This window comes from Heptranchias perlo, chromosome 29, assembly GCF_035084215.1.
Source record: "Heptranchias perlo isolate sHepPer1 chromosome 29, sHepPer1.hap1, whole genome shotgun sequence".
Classification (NCBI taxonomy): domain Eukaryota; kingdom Metazoa; phylum Chordata; class Chondrichthyes; order Hexanchiformes; family Hexanchidae; genus Heptranchias; species Heptranchias perlo.
The window spans coordinates 33,946,073-33,961,768 of NC_090353.1; the positions used below are offsets into that span (position 1 = coordinate 33,946,073).

The 15,696-nt window shown below is 51.1% G+C and overlaps 1 protein-coding gene across 4 annotated transcripts in view; it reads left to right on the forward strand.

The window, feature by feature from the left end:
• The first annotated feature begins 880 nt into the window (after window positions 1-880).
• Window positions 881-15,696, forward strand: part of arhgef18b (rho/rac guanine nucleotide exchange factor (GEF) 18b) — a 97,373-nt gene continuing 82,557 nt past the window's right edge. For all 4 annotated transcript variants that reach the window (XM_067968462.1, XM_067968463.1, XM_067968465.1 and 1 more), the window contains exons 1-2: window positions 881-1,270; window positions 11,905-12,103. In XM_067968462.1, the coding sequence (XP_067824563.1) occupies window positions 981-1,270; window positions 11,905-12,103 (489 nt within the window). In that variant the 5' untranslated portion in view covers window positions 881-980. The remainder of the gene's footprint in view (window positions 1,271-11,904; window positions 12,104-15,696) is intronic.

The window sequence follows — 15,696 nt, forward strand, 5'->3', positions numbered from 1 at the left end:
AGTGCAGCACCCCCTCAGTACTGCACTGGGAGTGTCGGCCTAGATTATGTGATCAAGTTTCTGGAATGAGACTTGAACCCACAACCTTATGATTCCGAGGCGAGAGGGCTACCCACTGAGCCACGGCTGACACCCAAGAGAGGGGTGGGGGAGGCATGTCTTAAAGTTTGAGGCTGAGAATATCCCCTCCCCTAACATCACATGAAAATTACTTGGGGCTGCTGAGCTGTGTCTATCGAGGCCTACGTACTTGGAAAGGTTTTACTTGGATGCTTTGGTAAGATTGATCCTGTGTTGACCTCTACTTGGTTTGGCAGAGTTTGCAGTGTATAGTCCTTCCTCAATATTGGAAAGCATTCCCAGGAGGAAGATGTGCTGCCAATTTCTTTTGGAAGCTATTCATTATTTTCCTCCCTTTCTCCCTTCTCTCGGCTTCCCTTCATCGCACACATTCCCTGGCCAAGATGGCGGATGGACTGCGTTCTGTCGACGTGACCCCATTCCCATCTGGCGGGAGGCATGTACGGGCAGTCTTGGCTGGCTTGCTCTCTGATGCTCCTTCAATCCCTGTGAAAAGTACCAGGAACTTTGTCCAGTGCTTCCCCAGTCCTGTTTGCCTAAGTCACCTCATGATGATTCACTCCCTCAGTACTACACTGGAGCACGAGCCTGGACTATGCGCTCAAGCCCTGGAGTGGGACTTGAACCCACGGCCTTCTGGCTCAGAGTGGGGGGGGCCCTTTGACAATTATGTTGTATTTTCTTCAACAAATTCTAATTTATTTCTTCCAATAATTCATCCTCAGGATGATGCCTTCCTGGATTTTGATGACTCTGCGACAGATGTCACCAGCAGCACAGAGGATATTCCCTCCTTAGAATCATCGCTGCAAGGTTCAACGTCCTTCAAGGAGATTAGACTTTCTCAGTGTCCAGTGGCTAGTAGTTCAGAAGATATCGTCAGAGCAGGCACAAGTCCAATGTGCTCGACGCAAGTGGGTAATGTTGGGAGAAATAATGCGTTTCCGCAGCTTCCTTTACAAGAAACCATGGAAACCAACAAGCCTTCACTGGTACAACAACCTGGCGGATATGATTTGACAGATGGAGCTCGGGAGGATCAAAATAACAGCGCATCCGATCTTGAGAACACAACAGACAGTGAAGACCAAGATTCATTCCCTTTGTTAATCAGGTCCATGTCCAGCTCCAGAAGACATAGCTGGGAAGGTCCTTTATCTCCTTCAGCACTAGGAGACATGAGAAGAAGGTAAATTAATACAACAATAGTCAGCTAATAGAATCATCGAATGATACAGCACAGAAGGAGGCCATTCGGCCCGTCATGCCTGTGCCGGCTCTTTGGAAGAGCTATCGAATTAGTCCCACTCCGCTGCTCTTTCCCCCGTAGCCCTGCAAATATTTCCCCTTCAAGTATTTATCCAGTTCCCTTTTGAAAGTTATTATTGAATCTGCTTCCACCGCCCTTTCAGGCAGTGCATTCCAGATTATGATTTCCTCATGTCGCCTCTGGTTCTTTTGCCAATTACCTTAAATCTGTGTCCCCTGGTTACTGACCTGTCTGCCACTGGAAACAGTTTCTCCCTATTTACTCTATCAAAATCCTTCATGATTTTAAGCACCTCTTTCAAATCTCCCGTTAACCGTCTCTGCTCTAAGGAGAACAACCTCAGTTTCTCCAGTCTCGCCGCATAACTGAAATCCCCCATTCTTAGCACCATTCCAGTAAATCTCTTCTGCATCCTCTCTAAGGCCTTGACATCCTTCCTAAAGTGCAGTGCCCAGAATTGGCCACAATACTCCAGCTGGGGTCCAGCCAGTGTTTTATAAAGGTTTAGCATAACTTCCTTGCTTTTGTACTCTATGCCTCTATTTATAAAGCCAAGGATCCCATATGCATTTTAAAAGTCTTTTCAACTTGTCCTGCCACCTTCAAAGACTTGTCTACATACACCCCCAGGTCTCTCTATTCCTGCACCCCCTTTAAAATTGTACCATTTATTTCGTATTGCCTCTCCTCATTCTTCCTACCAAAATGAATCACTTCACACTTTACTGCGTTACATTTCATCTGCCATTTGTCAGCCGATTTCACCAGTCTATGTCAATGATGTCGTAATGAAATAGTAAAGGGATTTATAGACATTCCCTTACTTTCAGTGTCAGTGTTTTCTTTAAAGTTTGAGAATGCATGTTAGACATGTTCTCCTCATGATCAATATCTGACAATGCTGCCATTAGGGATGTATCATTCAGAGTGGACTCGCTTGGAGTTTGTAAGATGGAGTTTTTAAGCAAAGTGTATAAAATCTTAATTAACATTCCTTCTTCATTAACTCTTGAATAACAAAAAACCCTAAAACTAGTTAAAATAAAAACTTTACACAGCAACTACTTGCATTTATATAGCACCTTTAATTTGGGAAAACATCCCAAGGTGCTTCACAGGAGCGTTATCAGACATAAATTTACAACGAGCCAAAGAAGGAGCTATTAGGAGGGGTGACTAAAAGCCTCGTCCAAGAGGTAGGTTTTAAGGAGGGTCTTAAAGGAGAAGAGAGAGAGAGAGGTAGCAAGGTGGAGAGTTTTAGGGATGAAACAACAGAGCTTAGGGCCTAGACAGCTGAAGGCCAATGCTCTGGTGAAGGTAGTGAGAAATGCTTAAGAGGCCAGAGTTGGAGAAAGGCAGAATTCTTGGAGGGTTGTAGGGGCTGGAGGGTGGGGCGAGGCCATAAATGGATTTGAACAGATGGAGGAGAATTTTAAAATCGAGGTGTTGGTGGACCAGGAGCCAATGTAAGTCAGTGAGCACAGGGGTGATGGTTGAATGGGATTTGGTGCAAGTTAGGATACAGGCAGCAGAGTTTTGTGTGAGCTGAAGTTTATGGAGGGTGGATGATGGGAAAATGTCCAGGAGAGCATTGGAACAGTTGAATCTGGAGGTAACAAAAGCATGGATGAGAGTTTCAGCAGCAGATGGGCTAAGGCAGGGGTGGAGGCGGGCGATGTTATGGAGGTGGAACTAGGCGGTCTTGGTGATGGAGAGGAAATGGGGTCAGAAGCTCAGCTTTGGATCAAGTAGGACACCAAGGATGCGAACTGTCTGGTTCAGCCTGAGACAGTGGCCAGGCGGGATAGAATTGGTGGTGAGGGAACAGAGTCTGTGGCGGGGACCAAAGACAATGGTTTTGGTCTTCCCAGTGTTTAATTGGAGGAAATTGTGGCTCATCCAGGACTGGATGTCGAACAGCAGTCTGACAACACGGAGGCAGTGGAGGGGTCAAATGAGGTGGTGATGAGGTAGGCCTGGGTGTCGTCAGCATACATGTGGAACCTGATGTTGTGCCTTCAGATGGTGTCGCCAATCAGCATGGAGATGAGAAATAGGAGGGGGCCCAGAATCGATCCTTAAGGAACTCCAGAGGTAACAGTGCGGGGACAGGAATAGAAGCCATTGTAGGAGATTCTGTAGCTACCACTGGATAGATAAGAGTGGAACCGGGCGAGGGGAGTCCACCCAATCCTTCTCTGCTAAATATCTCTTCACTCCCGACCATGACTCACCATCCTGTCATCCCCCCTTTTCCCTCTAACAGCAGGAGCGCCGTTTATCCTGCAGGGGGGCCCTCGTGCAAAGGTTCGGTTTGGGGGGCCCCTACATTTCACTGGACAATGATACTTAATACTACCGATTTAACCCAGCGTCGGATCCGCACACGTACGATCGTGAGAAGACCTGTTTATCCTATTCATTCCGGGGACGTGGGCATCGCTGGCAAGGCCGGCACTTATTGCCCATCCCCAGTTGTCCCCGAGAAGGTGGTGGTGCTTGCAATGGGCAATATAAAGGTCAGTTGATCGGGGATCAGCTATTACCGGTGGGCAGGTGTCCCTTTTACCGGGGTGGCTCGGATCCCTGTCCAATCGAACGGCTTTAACACCACCCCTTGTCCAACACTGAGAGACTAATCGAGGTATTCAAAATCGTGAGGGGTTTTGACGGAGCAAGCAGGGAGAAACTGTTTCCACTGGCAAGTGGGTCGGTAACCAAAAGTCATAGATTTAAAATAATTGGCAAAAGAGCCAGAGGGCAAATGCGTAGAAATTTTTTCAGACAGAGGGTTGTTAAGATCTGGCACGCTCTCCCTGAAAGGGTAGTGGAAGCAGATTCCGTAGGAACTATCGCAAGGCAATTGGACATGTTCTTGAAGAGGACTAATTTGCAGGGTCATGGGGAAAAAGCTGGGGCGTGGGACTAAATTGGACAGCTCTTTCAACGAGCCGGCACAGGCGCGACGGGCCGAATGGCCTCCTTCTGTGCAGTGAGAGCCCATGCTTCTATTGCAAGGACTTTGCACTTGACTGTCATACTTAAGGCAACCGATTAAAAAAAAAAGAAGAGCAAATGTTCCACCTGGGAAACATTAGCCGGCGAACGCAGGCGCCAAAAGCTGCGTCTTCTGTCCGATGTTGTTAGCATGTGACCGACCGAGACGTGCCTCTGATATCTGCCACCTGGGATCACTTCCCTTTCCCACAAGTGGAGCGAAAATGATTTTCTCGTAACATTAACCAGTCTAACAGGGAGAAACTGTAAGCAAATGAGGGAAGTGCGTCGTTAAATGCCAACTCATAAACAGAGGAGGCAAAAAAAAAATGCACTAGGACGAAAATTAATAGGGTGGATGCAGCCAAAAGAGAGAGATAGCGAGGCGGAATAGAACAAAAACGTTCAGGGAGATTTTCAGCTTTGGTGCTCACAGATTACACTCCGAGAGCAAGTCAGGAAATTACAGTCCCAGCCTCTGGTATTCTATCCAATATTTTAATATCTTTTTCCAATGTCGAAGATCTTCCCTTTTCATTTCTGACAAGTTTTTAAAAAAAAATTCAGTGTTTATTTTCAGTTCGGTTAAAAATTGCGATTGGTTTGGAAGTTGCCAGGTTCCATCCCCCTGTCTGGGGGAAGTTGGCCGTTATCAGCCTGGGCTTCAGTTACAGCAGCTCAGTGCCTCCGGGGGTAGGACAGGGGGTCGCCAACCCTCCAGGATTGCCCTGGAGTCTCCAGGGATTAAAGACTAATCTCCAGGACACTGCTGCCAGCAAACTCTGGGAGGAAAACCATTAGGGCATTTTTTTTTTAAAATGGTGTTTTTAAAATGTTTTTCTTTTGAGCACTTTTGTTTACTGGTCATAAAAATATTGGACATGGCAGTGGGGGGGTGGGAGGTAGCTGAAGATAAAGGCTGTTTGACTGACAGCATCCAATTCAATAATGAAGAGTCCAGTCGCTTTCTGACTGACCGTGGGAAGGTGGTGAACCCTGAGGATGGACATGTCGGGCCACCAATGGCAGAAAAGTGGGGGGCGGGGCAGTTGGAGGCAGGAGGTCATGTGATGAAACCTCCAGGAATATGTCTAACCAGAGTTGGCAACCCTAGGTAGGGAGGCGGGGGGTCGGGTGGTGGGTAAAGGAGGCAGCCCTCCTGAAACCCCTGCTGGAGAGTGCGGTCGTTGGGCAGAGAGCTGTGCGGCGAAGCCCCTGCAGTGGAATAGCCGCACACATTAAAACATTTGAGAGCTGCTGCGGTACCTCATCGACACCTTCAAGAGAGGAGGGAGGAAATTGGAAGCGGGTGGGGGGGTTGGAGGGTAAAATTTATGTTCGTTAATTCAATTGTTTCGTTTTAACAAATTGGCTGTGTTATTTCTGACTCAATATTCATGACACAGCACACAGCCATAGTGAAGAGCATTCAGTCTGGCCTGCTCTGAATCCCAACAGGGTTGAGATGCCAGCTGCAATATCTAAAACAGGAATTTTCCATAACATTGTCGTGCAAGGGGCAGTCCAGCACTGCAAAGTTCGACCCATGCCAGCAGTACATGGTTGAGCCTTTCAACAGAGAGAGAGTTCTGTCAGTGAGTAAACTTAACATTTGGCCTTTGGAGTGTAAGCAACGGCAATCCAATGCACACAGCTGTGGTTCAGTGGTTGGCATTCTCGCCTCTGAGGCAGAAGGTTGTGGGTTCGAGTCCCACTCCAGAGACTTCAGCACATAATCCAGGCTGCCTACTGAGGGGAGTGCTGCACTGTCGGAGGGGCAGTACTGAGGGAGCGCTGCACTGTCGGAGGGGCAGTACTGAGGGGAGTGCTGCACTGTCGGAGGGGCAGTACTGAGGGAGCGCTGCACTGTCGGAGGGGCAGTACTGAGGGAGCGCTGCACTGTCGGAGGGGCAGTACTGAGGGAGCGCTGCACTGTCGGAGGGGGCAGTACTGAGGGAGCGCTGCACTGTCGGAGGGGCAGTACTGAGGGAGTGCTGCACTGTCGGAGGGTCAGTACTGAGGGAGTGCTGCACTGTCGGATGGGGCAGTACTGAGGGAGCGCTGCACTGTCGGAGGGGCAGTGCTGAGGGAGCGCTGCACTGTCGGAGGGGCAGTACTGAGGGAGTGCTGCACTGTCGGAGGGTCAGTACTGAGGGAGTGCTGCACTGTCGGATGGGGCAGTACTAAGGGAGCGCTGCACTGCCGGAGGGGAAGTACTGAGGGAGCACTGCACTGTCGGAGGGGCAGTACTGAGGGAGTGCTGCACTGTCGGAGGGGCAGTACTGAGGGAGTGCTGCACTGTCGGAGGGGCAGTACTGAGGGAGCACTGCACTGTCGGAGGGGCAGTACTGAGGGAGCGCTGCACTGTCGGAGGGGCAGTACTGAAAGAGCGCTGCACTGTCGGAGGGGCAGTACTGAGGGAGCGCTGCACTGTCGGAGGGTCAGTACTGAGGGAGCGCTGCACTGTCGGAGGGTCAGTACTGAGGGAGCGCTGCACTGTCGGAGGGGCAGTACTGAGGGAGCGCTGCACTGCCGGAGGGGCAGTACTGAGGGAGTTCTGCACTGTTGGACGGGGCAGTACTAAGGGAGCGCTGCACTGTCGGAGGGGCAGTACTGAGGGAGCGCTGCACTGTCGGAGATGCTGTCGTTCAGAAGAGGGATTATTTGTCAGTGTGATATGATTTCAAACTCTTTCTGGTGGATTTATTGATGGTTCTTGGCCTGTTGTTCTGTTCCTGAACCATTTGTTCTTGAGTCTTGTATAAGAGTACAGACTCTGACTGCCCAGAGATATAGATCAGGACAGCTGTTAGAACACACACACCACAGACAGAGACTTTTGCTCAACCTTTGAATCCTTCTTCTGCAGAAATGATTTGTGAGTCAAAACTTTGCTGTTCAGACAGCAGATAAACACAGAAGGGGAATTTGTGGTAATATATATCGTGTGTGAGAATGTAGGACGGGAGATGATAGAGTTTCTGAAATGTGCAACAATCTATTTTTCCAACAGAGTTTCAATGCAACGCAGTCTCTCATGGTTACAGGTATACCACCAATTGTACCAGTAGTTGCCCGTGAATGCCATTTGCTGCCTTAGGAACATAGGAACAGGAGGAGGCCATTCAGCCCCTCGAGCCTGTTCCACCATTCAATTATATCATGGCTGATCTGTATCTTAACTCCATCTACCTGCCTTGGTTCTGTAACCCTTAATACCCTTTCTTACCAAAAATCTATCAATCTCAGTTTTGAAATTTTCAATTGACCCCCAGCCTCAACAGTTTTTTGGGGGAGAGAGTTCCAGATTTCCACTCCCCTTTGTGTGAAGAAGTGCTTCGTGACATCACCCCTGAACGGCCTAGCTCTAATTTTAAGGTTCTGCCCCCTTGTTCTGGACTCCCCCCACCAGAGGAAATAGTTTCTCTCTGTCTACACTATCATCTTAAACACCTCAATTACATCACCCCTTAATCTTCTATACTCAAAGGAGTTTAATTTTAATCCCGGTATCATTTTGGTGAATCTATGCTGCACCCCCTCCAAGGCCAATATATCCTTCCTGACATGACCACTGTGAACAGGGGAGACGTTCTCCTGCAGAGGGGCCCCTGCAAGGGTTTGGTTTGGAGGCTGGACATACTGGACTGCATGATGGCACTGGTTGTGTGTCCCCTGAGTTTGCCGGTCATGGGGACGATCCACAGACAAGTCACGCAGAAATGGAGTACGCTGGGCTGTGAGCTGAGCCGGAAGCTGGGGCCAGGAGCTAGGCCGGGAGTTGGGGCTGGGAGTTGGGGCTGGGAGTTGGAGCCGGGAGCTGGGGCCGGGAGCTGGGGCCGGGAGCTGAGCTGGGAGGTGGGGCCAGGAGTTGGGACCAGGAGCCAGGGCTGTGAGCTGGGGCCAGGAGCTGGGCCGGGAGTTGGGACCGGGAGCCGGGGCCAGGAGCTGGGCCGGGAGTTGGGACCGGGAGCCGGGGCCAGGAGCTGGGCCGGGAGTTGGGACCGGGAGTTGGGGCTGGGAGCCGGGAGTTGGGACCGGGAGCCGGGGCCAGGAGTTGGGGCTGGGAGTTGGGACCGGGAGCTGAGCCGGGGCCGGGAGTTGGGGCCGGGAGCCGGGGCTGGGAGTTGGGGCCGGGAGTTGGGGCCGGGAGCTGAGCTGGGAGTTGGGGCCGGGAGCTGAGCCGGGAGCTGAGTTTGCCTGGACTGACCAGTGGCGGACGGTTACCGGGACTGCAGGGCCCCTGTCGGGGTCCCCATGTCATTACACGGGTTGCACAGACCTAACACCACCCCTGACTGTGAGAAAAATCATTGTTTAGGCTGAGTTAGTAGTACTGTGGGAGTGCTGCACTGTTGGAGGTGCCATCGTTTGGATGAGACGTTAAACCAAGGCCCTCTCAGTGGGCGTAAAACATCCCATGGCACTATTCAATGAAGAGCAGGGGAGTTCTCCCTGGTGTCCTGGCCAATATTTAACCCTCAACCATCATTGCTGTTTGTGGGATCTTGCTGTGCGCAATTTGGTCTGCTGCATTTTCCTAATTGGCGGTAAAGCACTTTGGGGCATCCTGAGGTCGTGAAAGGCGCTATATAAATGCAAGTCTTTCCTTCCTTCCTCCCTCCCTCCCTTCCCCTTCCCAACCCCACCATGCTGGAAAATTCTATGGGGTAGATTTTAACTCTCGGTGGGTGTGGGAAACGAGTGCCAATTCACTGCTGCCCGTTTTTCACCACCACCGAAAGTTAAAATCTACACCTCTGATTCTAAATACTGCACCATAGCAACAGTCTCCATACCCACCAATAGCTGGCAGCACTTTTGTTTTCTCAACGCCTCAGAGTGCCACTGTCCTGCGTGCACAGTTATATGCGATACACCAGGGCGAATGACTCTCCCAAGCTTGGCTGGAGTATTGTGTGTGAGATTGCAGCTTTCTGGGGCTCCAGATGTTATGAATTGGATAGCCAGGTGGTGAAGGATAGAATCCTAGAGCCTGGTCTTCAGTTGCTTCCAAGCCTCTAGTCACAGAGATCCACATTACACCCACCACGCTCTAGCTAAGCTCTCCGATAAAAATGATACGAGAGAGTCCCCAATTGATACCCACCACCTGAATACAATTAACACTAATTGATATAAATCATACAATTAACATCAGATAGACAGGCATTGTCATGATGGGCATTGTGAAACCGGCCTGTCTGTCTGAGGCGCCAGGAAATTGCAATCTTCCACACAAAGTCCCAGCCATATTTGGCAGAACTTTTCACCCTGGGTCATTGTGTAAAGGTGTCTGCACGTGGCATTGTGTAAAGGTGTCTGCTCGTGGCATTGTGTAAAGGTGTCTGCATATGGCATTGTGTAAAGGTGTCCACATGTGGCAGTGTGTAAAAGTGTCTGCTCGTGGCATTGTGTAAAGGTGTCCACACGTGGCATTGTGTAAAGGTGTCCACACGTGGCATTGTGTAAAAGTGTCTGCTCGTGGCATTGTGTAAAGGTGTCCACACATGGCATTGTGTAAAGGTGTCCACATATGGCATTGTGTAAAGGTGTCCACATGTGGCATTGTGTAAAAGTGTCTGCTCGTGGCATTGTGTAAAGGTGTCCACACGTGGCATTGTGTAAAGGTGTCCACACGTGGCATTGTGTAAAAGTGTCTGCTCGTGGCATTGTGTAAAGGTGTCCACACGTGGCATTGTGTAAAGGTGTCCACATGTGGCATTGTGTAAATGTGTCTGCTCATGGCATTGTGTAAAGGAGTCTGCATGAGGCATTGTGTAAAAGTGTCTGTACATGGCATTGTGTAAAGGAGTCTGCTCGTGGCATTGTGTAAATGTGTCTGCATGAGGCAGTGTGTAAAGGTTTCCACACGTAGCATTGTGTAAAGGTGTCCACACGTGGCATTGTGTAAAGGTGTCTGCACATGGCATTGTGTAAAGGTGCCTGCTTGTGGCATTGTGTAAAGGTGTCCACACGTGGCATTGTGTAAAGGTGTCTGCACATGGCATTGTGTAAAGGAGTCTGCACATGGCATTGTGTAAAGGTGCCTGCTCGTGGCATTGTAAATGTGTCGGCACGTGGCATTGTGTAAAGGTGCCTGCTCGTGGCATTGTGTAAATGTGCCTGCTCATGGCATTGTGTAAATGTGCCTGCTTGTGGCAGTGTGTAAAGGTGCCTGCTCGTGGCAGTGTGTAAATGTGTCTGCTCGTGGCAGTGTGTAAATGTGTCTGCTTGTGGCAGTGTGTAAATGTGTCTGCTCGTGGCAGTGTGTAAAGGTGCCTGCTTGTGGCAGTGTGTAAATGTGTCTGCTTGTGGCAGTGTGTAAATGTGTCTGCTCGTGGCAGTGTGTAAATGTGCCTGCTCGTGGCAGTGTGTAAATGTGTCTGCTTGTGGCAGTGTGTAAATGTGTCTGCTTGTGGCAGTGTGTAAAGGTGCCTGCTTGTGGCAGTGTGTAAATGTGCCTGCTCGTGGCATTGTGTAAATGTGCCTGCTCGTGGCAGTGTGTAAATGTGTCTGCTTGTGGCATTGTGTAAAGGTGCCTGCTTGTGGCAGTGTGTAAATGTGTCTGCTCGTGGCAGTGTGTAAATGTGTCTGCTTGTGGCATTGTGTAAAGGTGCCTGCTTGTGGCAGTGTGTAAATGTGTCTGCTCGTGGCAGTGTGTAAAGGTGCCTGCTTGTGGCATCGTGTAAATGTGCCTGCTCGTGGCAGTGTGTAAAGGTGCCTGCTCGTGGCAGTGTGTAAATGTGCCTGCTCGTGGCATTGTGTAAATGTGCCTGCTCGTGGCAGTGTGTAAATGTGTCTGCTTGTGGCATTGTGTAAAGGTGCCTGCTTGTGGCAGTGTGTAAATGTGTCTGCTCGTGGCAGTGTGTAAATGTGTCGGCACGTGGCATTGTGTAAATGTGCCTGCTCGTGGCATTGGGACATGGGTTGGTAATTGGTTGGGAGGGAGGAGACAGAGATTTAAGATGATTGAAGGAGTTGACAGGGTGGAAAGATGTCCACACACTTACACTTTCCAGCAGGGGTCAGTGGATAATAAGCAGAATGGAGGAGTTCTCTGCTCCGTAGCTCAGGAGCACTGTAGAACCCCAAGTGCTATTTTGGTTGAGATCAGCTAACTTAGCACAGACCAACGATTGAACCTGGGACTACCCTGCCCGATCTGCTGCAGTTCTTTCCATTTCCCGATGTACATTATAGAATCATAAAGCACAGAAGGAGGCCGTTCGGCCCATCGTGCCTGTGCCGGCTATCTGAAAGAGCTATCCAGTTAGTCCCACTCCCCTGCTCTTTCCCCCCATAGCCCTGCAAATTTTTCCTTTTCAAGTATTTATCCAATTCCCTTTTGAAAGTTACTATTGAATCTGCTTCCACCACCCATTCAGGCAGCGCATTCCAGATCATAACAACTCGCTGCGTAAAAAAAATTCTCCTCATCTCCCCCCTTCCGGTCCGGCTTTCTTTTTGCCAAATATTTTAAATCAGTTGATTGATTTATTCTGGACCAGATGTTGACCTGGGTCCTAATTACCTGTCTACTTCTACCTGCGCAGGCTCAGTCTCGACCTGTTGGGTGTCGACAGCGATGGAGAAGGCGATAGAGAGGATGAAGACCAGATACAGGACCAGTCAGTGTATGACTTTCCGGAGACCCAGACCGCCACCGCGGTGAATGCGGAGAATGATAAACAGGTGGCTGGAGGTCAGGGGAAGACGGGCTCAAGCATGTCTGAGGACAAGATGCCCGAGCAGGTAACTCTCTGGGCTGTGATAGCACCGGTCACCCATTGTGGAACAGACTGACGGGCAACATCCAAAGACTATGTCGTAACTCAATAGGACTCATCCTTTGTTAAAGGCCACAGTACTAATCAATCTGGTGGATTTTCCTATTATTGCTGTAGACAACAACTTGAATTTATATCACGCATTTAATGTTGTAAATTTTCCCAAGGCGTTTCACAGGTGTGATTAGCAGACAAAATTTGACAATGAGCCACAAAAGATGATGTTAGGACAGGCTTGGTCAAAGAGGTAGGTTTTAAGGAGCGTCTTAAAGGAGGAGAGAGAGAGAGAGAGAGGTCGAGAAGTGGAACGGTTTAGGGAGGGAATTCCAGAGCTTAGGGCCCAGGCAGCTGAAGGCACGGCCGCCAATGGTGGAGCGATGAAAATCGGGGATGTGCAAGAGGCCAGAATTGGAGGAGCGCGGAGATCTGGGAGGGATGTTGGGCTGGAGGAGGTTACAAAAATAGGGAGGGGCGAGGCCATGGAGGGATTTGAACACAAGGATGAGAATTCTAAACATCCAAAGACTATGTTGTAACTCAAAGCTGCTGACCTTTTGTTGAAGGCCACGAAACTAATCAATAGGGTGGATTTTCCTATTACAGTCCCCACCACTTAAAACATCCACGTTTAAAACGAGCAGTCGCTTAAATTGTCCCAAAAGCGATAACCATTATCCATTTGCATTAGCTTGAATTTCAAAGTTGCCGGTTATGGCGTCTTAAATGCCCCGTTTATTTTCGGGCGAAAGTTGCTGTATTCAGGGTCTCTGACAGTTTATCGGAAGGATAAAACCTGGCCAATTTCAGAAAATCTCTGACAATTTCCTCTCCTGAGGCGCCCAATCGAGCTGTAGAAGAGCATTTCGCTTTGTTAGTTTCGATGTTAGTTTCAGCGCTTGGGCCCGCTGGTGGGAATTGTTAGGGGAGCCCGATGGAGTCGCCAGCTATCCCACGTGCCTCAATGCACTTAGGAAATCGGATTGCAGGCGCCCGGGAAAGACCATTGGCATCCATCGCCAGCGGCCCGAAGGTCGCAGACGCTTCAGCTGCAGATGTGGGCAAAAGAAAGAGCATCATGGCACGTTTCATTGGATACAAGTACAGTACCTGCCTACAGAAAGTGTACAGCTATTCCCCATTTATAACACTCTGTATAAAGAACTGCCTGATGTCAGTTCTGCCTATTCTCCAGTTTGAACTGATGGCCCCTTGAGCTGCTGGGGACATAGATCCAAACTGGAGAAAGGCAAGGCTGATCGGGGTGCACTGTGACCTTGTGCGATAGTGTCTGGGAGAGATGTAAAACGGGCTGCCGACTCCCTCACACCCGTTTCACACGATCGCACTAAGTCGAAATCTGTCCCATAAGATTTTCCTCCATCACCTCCTTCAAGGCTCGATGAGCCCAAGTGTGCTCAGTCTTTCCTCTGACACTAGGGCTCGGCCCTCTCCTTGCCGCTTCTGGATAGGGCAGCGGAGGCAAAGACTCTAGAGTCGTTCAAGTGGCAGTTGTGACTAGGATGAGCTAGACGGGCTGAATGGCCTCCCTCGTCGTGACCTTTGAAGTCTTTGTGACCTTGGAGTCATTTAAGCCAGTTCGATGCTGCGATTGGAGGAGGAGGGGGTGGGGGATAGGTTTCTCTGGAAGAATGGGCCGAATTGCCTTATTGATCCGTGTTTATCTTGTGTCTTGCGATCTATTTATCGTGTGGAAGGAAAGGAGTCTGTCTGTTATTACCCCCACTCTCCCTGCACCTGCACCAATTGCAGTCAGGGAAATCAGTCAATGCCACTCTGAACCATTCACTAGAGCTATAGTTGACATCTGTCGAGCTGCGGGGACATTCAGGTGGCTACGTGCCATGGGGACTTGTACTGGGCTGTGGTTCACTGTGTGATCACTGCCCAGTAACCCATGCTGGAAAAACAAGTGTGATTCACTGCCACATTAGGGAGAGATCGGACTCTGCCGCCGTGCCTCATGCGGTCGAATAGCCTTCAACCCCAATGTCCGGGCTCACACACGAGGAAACGGGCATTTTGGACAAAGCACTGTGGGCAGCCGGCACCAACGGGGGCCACACCCTAAGAAACAGTCGGTGCCTTCAAGAGAGGAAGGAAGACAATTGCAGGGGCGGGGAGGGGGGGGGAGATAAAAGACCCTCCCCCCCCAGAATCTGTTAACACAATTGGCGATGGCAAACATCGAGAACTCTTCCTGACCACCAGAGGGAGCCGGCACTAAATTCAGGAGACGGCGTCGCCTCTTGGGGCCCCCAGACACGCCTCGCGTCGCAGCCAGGCCGTACGACTTGGGAGATGTTAAGAGACAGACGGGTCGTAGCTGTACGTTTTAACTTAATTTTGTGTGCGAGTCTGCGAAAAGGGTGGCGTTTCGCGGAATTGTTAACGTGTGACGCATCCGGAGATCTGCAGAGTGACCGCAGGGGGTTTTGGGGGCGCAGGGTTTGGGGGGGCGGCCCCGGTTACGGGGCCTTCCTGTGGGGGGAGGGGTAGGATGGGCGGTGGTTGCCCCGCAACCCGATGTCGGCAACGCAGGTGGGACTGAAGGGATGTCACCCCCCCCCCTCCCGGTATTCCCGCTAATCCCACCTCCGGTGCCTCCCCCCCCGTTTCCCCCGTTTCCTCCCCCGGGGTAACAGTCCCTGCAGCGGTGGAAGTGGGGACCACGAGAGTGTTTCCAGCCCTGGGACGTCGCAGAACAACAGTCGCTGCCTCTGGGAAATTGGCCCTTCTTGGACAGGGTCAGCCGATGTTTAGCTTTTTGCCATGATCTTCGGCTGGACTCTCCGACACTGACCCTCCATGTCGACCGACCGCCCACTCCACCCCCCTCTCCCTCTCCCTCCACCCCCTCCCCTCTCCCCCTCTCCCTCCTCCGCTTTCCCCCCTTCCTCCTCCCCCTCCCTCCTCCCCTTCCCCCTCCCTCCTCCCCTTCCCCCTCCCTCCTCCCCTTCCCCCTCCTCCCCCTCTCCCCTGCCCCCCTCTCCCTCCTCCGCTTTCCCCCACCCCCCTGCCCTCTCCCCCTCTCCCTCCTCCCCTTTCTCCCTCTCCCTCCTCCGCTTTCCCCCTCCCTCCTCCCCTTCCCCCCTCCTCCCCTTCCCCCCTCCCTCCTCCCCTTCCCCCTCCTCCCCTTCCCCCCTCCCTCCTCCCCTTCCCCCTCCTCCCCCTCCCCCCATCACCCCCATCCTCCCTCCCCCTCCATCCTCCCCCTCCATCCTCCCCCTCCCCCTCCATCCTCCCCCCTGCCCCCATCCTCCCTCCCCCTCCCCCCATCACCCCCCTCCCCCATCCTCCCTCCCACCTCCCCTCCCACTTCCCCCCCCCACCAAAATGAACCATCTCACAGTTTGCTTTACTGAATTTCAGGTGCCATTTATCCCCCACTCTACAGCCTGTTTATGTCCTCCTGTATTTTGGTGCAGTCCTCCACATTATTAACTATACCCCAATTTGTTGTTATCTGCAAATTTTGACACTGTACCTCCATTTTCTGAGTCTTAATCATTTATGCATATGGTGAACAACAGTGGTCCC